General features: G+C 40.6%; 1 protein-coding gene across 2 annotated transcripts; it reads right to left on the bottom strand.

Annotated features, from left to right (window-relative positions):
- Positions 1 to 232: 232 nt before the first annotated feature.
- On the bottom strand, positions 233 to 9432 carry LOC125301515 (proline-rich protein 13-like). Of its 2 annotated transcripts, XM_048253997.1 has the most exons (5): positions 9385 to 9432; positions 9049 to 9152; positions 8670 to 8731; positions 4637 to 5052; positions 233 to 795 (listed from the first exon to the last, which is right to left on the bottom strand). In XM_048253997.1, the coding sequence occupies exons 3-5, from the start codon at positions 8683 to 8685 to the stop codon at positions 751 to 753; spliced, it is 477 nt and encodes a 158-aa protein (XP_048109954.1). In that variant the 5' UTR covers positions 8686 to 8731; positions 9049 to 9152; positions 9385 to 9432; the 3' UTR covers positions 233 to 750. The 2 variants fall into 2 exon arrangements, with proteins under 2 accessions (XP_048109954.1, XP_048109955.1); XM_048253998.1 differs by lacking the exon at positions 9385 to 9432 and having other exon boundaries at positions 9049 to 9256.
- Between the last annotated feature and the right edge of the window lie 1146 nt (positions 9433 to 10578).

Here is a 10578-nt window from a genome sequence, read left to right as displayed (position 1 = left end):
ACTAGACAGTGTATCTTAACTGAAGGATAAGTGAATTCAAGGGATACAATCAATATGATAATGAACAGATAGTGTGACAATTAGGTTAAACTGTAAGAACAGACTTATCTTAATAAAACAGCATAGCATTGCAGTCCTGGTGTAACCTGGCTTGGTCCAATCATTTAGCTTCAGACAATGCCGATTAAGCCAAAAGTTAACTTTTGTAATATATAACACACAAGAGCTTCAGCAGGTTTTAAGCATCTTAACAAGAATTTTATTCACCACTCCATAACTTAGGTTCTACCTTAATGATAAGGCACTTTCATTCATATCATCTAGATGAATAATTTACCATAAAAAATCATATAATTTACCATGAATGTAGTTTTACTGTAACCCTTATAATAATACAGTGCAACATTGTACATTAGTGTATCTTCGACTGCAAAGTCCAATAGCTGTGCTACTTAAGTGTTAATCTAGTACTTTGACAGATAAAAAATAAGATCAGAAGCTTAAGGCAATGTGCTTTACATTATTGATTTTCATGATAAATATTCATTAATTCTAACATTTTCTTTAGTGTGATAATTAAATAATACAGTAAATTGCTTTGCAAATCCTTGTAAATGACACAACATAATAATACAGTTTAGTATGAAATGCATTAAAAGGACAAATATCAGTGAAGCTAGCAATCATCTGTTGTATGTTACTTCACAAGGCGGGCCCTTTTGACAGCTATTTGTTGGACCCTAACTTTAGTCAGTCACTGCTGCTGCTACTGCTGCTGCTGCTGCTTGAGGAATGCTGTGGACAAACAAAGTATGTAATTAATTAAACTATACGTTTATATGCACACAGGGATGTTCATACTCTGGTATCATAGACCAAGTCTGGGTCCTCCCTCCCTCATCACATATTTACTATGCACAACATAGTTAGTGAGAGGAAGACTCGCAAGTAAATCTCTTGAATTGTTGACTAGGAGTGGGAACCTTCACCACTTTTCATTAAATAATTGTAGACACTACTTCCACTAACTACTAGAGCAAGGACAGTTATTGGCTACGAACAAATGTTCATTACAGTCGCATCAATTTGTTCTATAGGAGACAGGTATAAGTGAAAGTACCAAACATTTGCATTCATGTGCTACACTGATCAACAATACAGTCTCAGACCAGGATATGATTCCAAATAGGTGGTTTAGAGGCAAACCTAGGTAAGATAAGCCAGAGGAAGTTGTAAACCTTATAACAGAACGGGGGCTTCAATCTCCTAACTAAACAAAGTCAAAGGTTTACCATTTCTTCTCTGTCCTCGATCTGTCACTTAACCACCTACTTGTGTAACAGAGTTATAAATGTAGTTTAGTGTTTGTATGTGATTTTCGCCGTAATTAAGTAGGTGTATTGAGATTGGTGTTTTGGAGCCCCCTTTGGAGAAACGGTGTACTGCAGCTCTGCTACATTGACATTCTCTGGTTTTACCATGTTCTACGTTTACTGTGTTGTTGCCGTACCCGATCAGAAGCGTTGCATTGCATTGGGTAGGTTGACTGTATAAAGCACTCCCCACTTTGTTTTAATTTTGTAACTGTAAAATGTTGTTTAAGTTGAAAACTTCGACATATCACCTGTGTTATATTACTTTACATGTATTGTTAGGATTTGGGTGCATTTCTGAAAACTTGGAGAAAGTTTATTTATGTTTTCATTATGACCACGAGATCATACACACTGAGTCTTAGTGACTAGCTGTAAACTCCGCTAGCAACTTTCCATGCATTCAGTGTAGTTTAGTTTAGTGTGCATGGAAAGTACAATTCAATCAATGAATTAGCAGGCAATGAATCTACAGTTAGTTTAGCATTATGTGTATGCATTATCTCCGTATTTCGTCTGTGAATGTTTAGTGAGTCTCTTGGAATATTAATTAATTTGTTCTGTGCACCTGAAAGTTCCATGTTGCATGTCTCCCTTTCTAGTAGGGCTGACAGTGATGATATGAATGATGCATCTAATATAGCCCATTCAACTTATAACAGACTATCTTGCACTAGCTGCAGCATGTGAAGCAAATGAGGATGCACCTTTCTGTGTCTCTGAGGTCGATGTGAGCAATGCCTTTAGGAGGGTTAATTGTAGAAAACCTGCTGGACCGGATGGAATTTCTAACAGGGTTTTGAAATCCTGCGCTGCTCAGTTAGCTCCTGTGTTCACTTATATCTTTAACACATCATTGGGTCAAGAGACAGTTCCTACTTGCCTCAAGCAGTCTGTTATTGTTCCAGTACTGAAAAACAAAAGTCCATCATGTCTGAATGACTACCGCCCAGTAGCCCTGACGTCTACAGTGATGAAGTGTTTTGAGAAGCTTGTGAAAAACATTATCTGCTCATCCCTCCCTGCCTCCTTCAACCCCCTCCAATTTGCTTACAGAGCCAACAGGTCTACAGAGGATGCCATCTCAAACCTCATGCACACCACCTTAACTCACCTGGAGGAGGGGAATGGGAATTATGTGAGGATGCTGTTCATTAACTTTAGTTCAGCATTCAACACGATAGTACCTCTCACCTTGGTCACAAAGATGAAGGCCTTAGGACTGAACACCACCCTGTGTCACTGGATATTTGACTTTCTCACCAACTGTTCACAAGTGGTTAGAGTGGGGGGTCTGACATCTGACACATTAACCATCAGCACTGGTGCTCCCCAAGGCTGTGTTTTGAGTCCACTGCTGTACAACTTCTACACACATGACTGCAAAGCCAACAGTAGTCATACCTCCATCATCAAGTTTGCAGATGACATAGTGATCTTGGGCCTGATTAGTAACAACAATGAGCAGCTCTACTTGGATCAGGTTAATGAGGTGGCACAGTGGTGTCAATCTAACAGCTTGACACTGAATGTCAATAAAACCAAGGAAATGGTAGTGGATTACAGAAGGCAGCAGCAGAACTACAGTTACACCCCACTAATGATCAGCGGGCAACCTGTAGAGAGAGTCACAAGTTTTAAATACCTTGGTGTCCACATTACTGAAGACTTAACATGGACTGTTAACACTCAATATGTTCTGAAGAAGTCCAGACAACCACTCTACTTCCTTCGTCAGCTAAGGAAATTCAAAGTTTCTACATCCATCATGAAGGCCTTTTACACTTCAGCGGTTGAGAGTGTTCTAGCTGGTAGCATCATCACCTGGTATGGGAACTCCACAGTTAGAGATTGTAGTACTCTGCAGAGAGTAGTGCGCTCAGCTGAACGTACTATAAGAACTCAACTCCCTGCTCTACAAGATATCTATTCCAGAAGAGTACTCCTAAGAGCCTGAAAGATTCTGAAGGACTCTTCTCATCCTAACAATGGATTATTCCTACCGCTGAAATCAAGAAGACGCCTATGTAGTCACAAAGCCAGAACTGAGAGACTCAGGAGAAGCTTTTATCCCCAGGCCATCCGAACTCTGAACTCACACTATACTGACTTTGCACACATTCACTCCTCAGCCTTCTCAAACATTTCCCAACTCTGAACTCACAGTATACTGACTTTGCACTCATTCACTCCTCAGCACTCATGACCCCCCCCCACACACACACACACACACACACACACACACCTACACACCGACATGACTTTTAGCACTTTTACATCCCTCTCCCTATGCTACAGACCTTTTATTTATTTTCTTATTTCATCACACGTCAAAAACACACACACACACACATATCTGACTTTCTCCAACTTTTGCACATCTCCATAGAACTTTTTATTTATTATTTTTGTTTTCTTCTCCATCTATCTACCCATGTCCTTGATTGCCTAGCCTTTCTTCATTGTCTCATGAGGAAGCTTCTCCAACACACACATTGCACACTGCCCTCTCCCCACATTATATACAGCACACTATCCCATCTCCCTTGTCATCCCCCCAACACACACACCAAGTGTTAGCCCCTTGAGCCGTGGATCTGCCCAAGGTTTCTTCCTTGCTAAGGGAGTTTTTCCTTGCCCCTGTTGCTCTTGGGTGCTCCTTGTTGGTGCCCCCCCAATCCCAATCCTCCCCCACCTTTCTTATGCAGCCCTTGCCAGTTAATCTACTAAACCCCTCTTCTACTGCACTTTTTACCACTTTTAAAGGTGTATCCTTCTGTATGAATGTTTCTTTCTTTGTTATTTTAAAGAGAGAATTCTCAGAAGCGTTATGCTTTGCATTGGATGCTGTTTTATGTACGCCAGTGCCTGAAGGCATATGCTGTTTTGGTTTTCCCTTATGTTGCTCCATATGTAAAATGTGAATTAGTTATAGAATGAGGAAATATTTTCCTGTGCATTTTTCTTAAGTTTATTTCATCACCGTCTAGTATGCTAAAGGTGTATCCTTCTGTATGAATGTTTCTTTCTTTGTTATTTTAAAGAGAGAATTCTCAGTGCCTGAAGGCATATGTTGTTTTGGTTTTCCCAAAGGAATAAAAGTGAGAAAAGCCAGTTTTGGTCTTAGTCCCTTCACTGCCTGACCACCGTTACACTTGGTGTAATACACCCCAGACCATATATCAGGCTGCCTGTGCCATGAGTCAGTCGCTATCTAGCACTGCAACACCCTCATCCAAAGTCCACCCAGCTCCACCACTCACCTTGCCGTGCTTATGAGCCTTGTGTTCTTTATGTTTCTTCTTTCCTTTCTTATTCTTTTTCATTTTCTTGTGCATCTTGTGTCCCGCCACAGCCACTCCTGCCCCGGCTAACCCCCCTGCTATGGCCCCACCCATTGCCGGTCCCATGGGATGTGGATGAGGCCCTGGGTAGGCCCCACCATGTGGGGCATAGGGTGGGGGAGCTGGGCCAGTGGGGAAATAGGGTTGCCCTGGGACACCAGGAGGAACCGGTCCAGGAGGCATAGGGTTCATACCGGGTGGATATGCTGGATCGGTCCCAGGGGGGAATGCAGGATTTGGGATTCCAGGGTACCCTGGAGGTGGATGAGCTGGATTTGGGATTCCAGGGTAGCCTGGAGGTGGTTGAGCTGGGTTAGGGGGACCCATTGGAGGACCTGAAATAATAATAAATACAATGTCACACCTCAAATATGTAAGGGATAATGTATAGAACTATGGACCCTTTCAACAAGGTAAACAAAAACAATGCTTGAACGTTCTGGGCCCCAATCTACTTCCTCTGCATTAAGATAACATATGGAATGTTAAAAAGGAAGTCTTGTGGGGCCAACTATGATGCTGATAATGGAACTCTCTTGAAAGGATCCATACATTGATGTTTATGTATAGAACTATACATTGATGATAATTATTAGCCGCTTATTAGACGGCTACTTGACAAAACGAAATAATAAACTCTCCACAATATGAATTTAGGCTACATAGCCTAGCCTATTTGTTACCGTTCATCGTGGCATTTGCTGAAATAGTTCACAACAACACGCTGAACTTGAATCAAACATTCTTTAGAACACAGCTGATCAACCGTCTGCTTTCACTTTTGATCTAAGTTCCAGTCCTTGCGTAGGGATATGAAATACCTGAATTAGAAGCACAAACTCCCCATTGACCATTGAGGTCATTTCCCAAAAATTATCACCTGCAGAGAGTTCCATTCACATGAATCAATGTTAAATCTATATAAATCACCGTCTTTCATATCCCTCCAATGGCAAGGGGTTGATTCCGTTCCTCCTCAAGCTTATTGCAATGGAATTTCATTGAAAGGGAAAGTAAGCTAGTAAGACGTTACACGCAACACCTGAAACTGTCAAGTTCTATCTGTGTGGCGAACTATTTATTTTGTCAGCGGAAGACATGAAACGGTAGCAAAATCATTTTTAAAGATTCATTGTGGTAGGTTTCTTTCTTTTTGTAATCGTTTAATGCAAGTCAGCCGTCCTTCAAGCGGGATAATGTATTGTCCGTTCTGTTCTTATCAGAAAATAAGTCCCTTCAGGTGTTACATGGCAACTGGCTCCCGTGTTAACTGGCTGCGTTGATGACGTTTCATGATTGATGACGAGTCTTTGACAGATGTGGCCGCTTGCAGATTTGTCACTTTCTGATATACTAGAGACGCACACAAATATGCATGACATGTTTAAAAGTCAAAATTGTATGTAGGCCTAGTACTACATGCACTGGGCCATTAATATGCCACCCAAAAAACAAACACCTAAATAGCATAAATTAACTTCACGTGGGTATCGAACCACGAATAAATTGACCTGTTTGCTTGGTAATCAGACGTCTATCAACTTGCGCCATGAGCCAGCTGACGGCACTCACAGAAGTTGACTTCAGTTGTATGATTAAAAGAAGTCAGCTAACATTATGATAATTGTAACAAGTTAACATAACTGTTCATGTTATCTGGCTACCATGTTATCATGCTACCGTTGCCCAAGCCATTTAGTAGGCCTTCAAAGTATCATGGTTAAGTTTTACAAACGTTTCACTGAGGTTAGGCTGTGGCCGCCCCTACCTGAAGTGTCTGTAGAGCAAATAAATCAAATAAAAATGTGTATCCTTGTGTTGTGTAGCCTATCCTTTTAAGAATTCAGTTCATGAAACACAGGCATTGAAACCCACACTGCAATGGGCAGGAGAAGTCTATAACGTGTCCATATTTTACACAAAATTTGCGCACAGGGAGAGTCAAAACTCTAAGGGTTATAGGCTATTAACGTTAATGTTGCTGACATGTAAACATGGGTTTGATATTTTATTGATATTTTATTTCCCAATTCACACGTTCATGCTTCTCCTGTGGCGCAACAGGTTAATGCTTATATAGCCTATTGCTTTTTCACGCAGTCGACATAGGTTCAATCCTCCCCATTACACGTTTTTTTTTTATTATTATTATTATTTAATTATTTTTTAGACCAACAACGCTTCCTCAATTTAGGCTACAGATAGGCCTACTAGGTGGCCACAGAGAGCCTGACCAGCAGTCAGTGAAATGTTTGAAAACTTAACCATGATACCTTGAAGACCTATTGGCTTGGGCAACTGCTGTAGCAAGACAACACCATCAGCCATGCATGTTAACTTGCTACAATCATCAGCTGACTTCTTCAAATTGTATAGTCAAATAAATTTCACTATGACTTATCAGCTGGTTCGTGGCGCAGGTACGTAGATGAATGGTTATCATGTAGCTTAAGTGGTTTCATTTAGGAAGCAGGTTCGATATCCACGAGTTATTATTAGGCTATTTGTATTTATGTTTTTGGTGGCATATTCATGGTCCAGTGCATGTAGCGTACTACAGACAATTTTGACATTTAAATATGTCATGCATATTTGTATTTGTTCGTCTCCAGTGACAAATCTGCAAGCGGCCACATCTGTCAAAGAAACGTCATCACTCGTGAAATGTCACCAACGCAGCCAGTTAACATGGGTGCCAGTTGCCATGTAACACCGGCGGACAATCCCTTACATCAGGGATGTCAAACTCAGGCCCGCGGGCTGCTTATTTGTGGCCCGCGAGGTCATTATTCAATCTGTATTAGAAGTGGCTCGCCGCGTAGTTTATACAACGCATCCATATCTGAGCTGGCCCGACAGTATTCTCTTCAGCGCATCCGCGTTAGAGCTGGCCCAGCACGCTATTCTATTCAGTGCATGAGCGCAGCCCAGGGCAACGCAGCCCATCAAGTTGCTACATACTGTACATATAGTGTATCATACACCGATAACACTTCAAATCCCAAAATGCGTTGCATCGTTAATGCCGCCTTTTCTGTTCATAAACAAAAACACGTATCCATGCAACCAGACAAACTATCAACGAAAATGGCGAAGCGAAAGATTGATAATCGGAGTTTTCAAGATAGGTGGGAAAACGATTATATGTTCATATTAGGCCTATTCAAGGACAAACCAGTTTGCTTGGTATGTGAATTCACCGTAGCTGTCACTAAAGAGTACAACATAAAACGGCACTACGAAACTAAACATGAAGACAAATACAAAGATCTGGATGCGAAGCTTAAGCTACAGAAGGTGGGAGAATTGAAAGCAAGTCTGCTTTCAAGGCAGACTATGTTTACCCAAGCCAAGTCACAAAGTGATGCTGCTGTAAAGGGAGTTTTACTGTTGCACAGGATATCGCGCAAACAGCACGGCCATTCTCAGAGGGAGAGTTTGTTAACTGTTAATAGTTACAATTACAATTTTGATAATTGTTAAATGTTATTTACAATTTTTATAGTTCACCTGCAAAAAATAGGCCAATATATGTTTTCTATTCAGATATTCAATATATTTTTTCTATTAGGCTATATTCAGAAATGCCTGCATTCTATTTTTTCTTGTGTGTATACAGTTTTAATTCAATAAAAACATCGGTTATTCAATAAATGTTGAGCTTGGCCCGCGACATACTCCCAGTTCTTAATTTTGGCCCCCTGTGAATTTGAGTTTGACACCCCTGCCTTACATAATGACCGCTAGAACTTATCCCATTCAAGTCAGTGGAGCGTTCTACTTGCCTTGTGAAGAGCCGTGTAATAATGTTTGAATAATGTATAGCTATATAACTACATGGTCGTTAGTAGCAACCTCACCAACATAGACTACGCTCGGGCACCAAGTTATTACAGTTATTACATATAGGTTAGTTGCCTATTTTCATTTAGTCTATGAAACATTTGCTTACCTTGGTTAGGCCACATTGCGAGTTGATTCACTTTTGAATGTCAAATAGCAGCTAAATGGTTCCTAAAAAATATTTAGGGAGAGGTGAGTTTAAGGCATCTGTGGAGTAGCCATGCTACATGAAATACTTGACATTTACCCCAAGTTATGTTTACGGCATAAAGTCAACAAACTGTGTTAAGTATCGAAGAACATGAACAATATCCATAGACTGTAGGCTACACAAAATCACATAGCCCTGCGAGCAGAAGAGAACGCTGATGTAGCCTAGTAGCCTAGTCCACAGTGATCAACCACGTAAGTTGAAAGCCGTGAACAAAACAGGCAGCCAATTTGAACAACGTAACAGCCATGATGTTTAAGGTTTAACTAAAGCCTACCTTTATATGTTAATCCCGAAGAAAAACTCTACCGTTGTGGTTCTTCCCGATTCCTCCACTGTTTATAGTTCTTTTAGACAAGTGCCTTCTTCCGGGATCAAGCGCTGCAAAAGAGGTGTGTTCACGATCATCATGTACCAAGACGGTTATTATTGATTTACCTTTGTATTTACTTAGGATAGCCAACTCGAAGGAAGACAAGCATTGAAACAGACAAAATGTCAGGGTCCGATTAGCCTACGTTTATTTACAGCATAATGCTTCTCACACCTACGTAGACCAGTGCCCAACTACGCTGAAATATGACACAATCGATATTTTACATCTTGAACATACCCTTCATCACGTTACAACTTGTGGTAAGTCTACGGTTCCACCCCAGCCTAGCTTTGAAGAAAAGTTGTGGCAGAATTATGAAAGATTGAGCAATTTGTCCCAATATTAAATAGAAAACTAGGCATAAGACCAGCAATTCAGTCTATCACCAGTAGGAATTCAGAAACTAGGCCCTACATGTTTATTTAGGCTAAATAAATTGTGTCAGGATCCTGCCTGGATGGAATGACTTTGTGCCACCCTGGTGAAAACTTTGTGTAGTGTCCTGTGTTTGCCTGGTTCCCCATGTGTTCCCTTTGTGCTACCTGCCTGTCACCTGTCTTTGTCTCCGCCCCATCTCCTTATTTGGTCTGTGCTTCCTGTCTTGTTAGTTTTCACTCCGTTTCTGCTTCCTTACCTGTTCCCTGTTATTGTCTCGTTGGTTTCGTCCAGTCCTCTGTCTTTCTGTTAATTGGTAGGCTATGTGTATTTCTACCCTCCTGTTTCTCTGTTCTTTGTCGGACTGTCTCTCTGTTTACCCTGTAAGTTCTGTTTGTTAGTAAGTTTGTCAATCATTAAAGTGTGCTTTTCTAATTTCTGCCTGGTGGAATCTTGCACTTGGGTCCTATCTGCCTCATCCTGACATTATGTAATTTCAGTGTAGCATTGAAAATAGGGCCTACTAAGCAAAACATAACATCCTGAAATATAGCAGCTGATGAAGAGCCTACTGCAACAACTAGGCCTACTAGAAATGATAAAATGAAATCAGAGACATACATCATATGCCAATGTCTATAGCTTGAAATGTAACAATCAGTGACATAAACAGGATGTAACTATACACCGCACAATACCTATAAATTAGGCTAAGTAAGGAACGCTGACCTACACAGTAAAATACAGTAAAAAACAAATTTCAACCTGCAAAAAGAAAAAGAAAGGACAAAAGCATACAGACCACACAATTTCCAAGATGTCACAAGTTCAGAGATATTTTAATGCTAATCCCTCAATCATATTTTTCTTTGATGTATAGGCCAATATTAGATATACGTATCAACAACAATTTGCAAAATTAAACAAAATCCAGACTAGGATTTTGGAGGTAGCTCAAGAACCCCAATGAAAGGGCTACTATGGAGAACTGGAAGCAAGATAGATATAGAGCAAAAGGGCACATTGAGAGGTTATGATTACTTACACTGTAATTTA

This window comes from Alosa alosa, chromosome 10 (genome assembly GCF_017589495.1).
Source record: "Alosa alosa isolate M-15738 ecotype Scorff River chromosome 10, AALO_Geno_1.1, whole genome shotgun sequence".
Taxonomy (NCBI): Eukaryota; Metazoa; Chordata; class Actinopteri; order Clupeiformes; family Clupeidae; genus Alosa; species Alosa alosa.
Note: the sequence above shows the minus strand (reverse complement) of the source record. Positions and strands in the feature narration are given on the sequence as shown.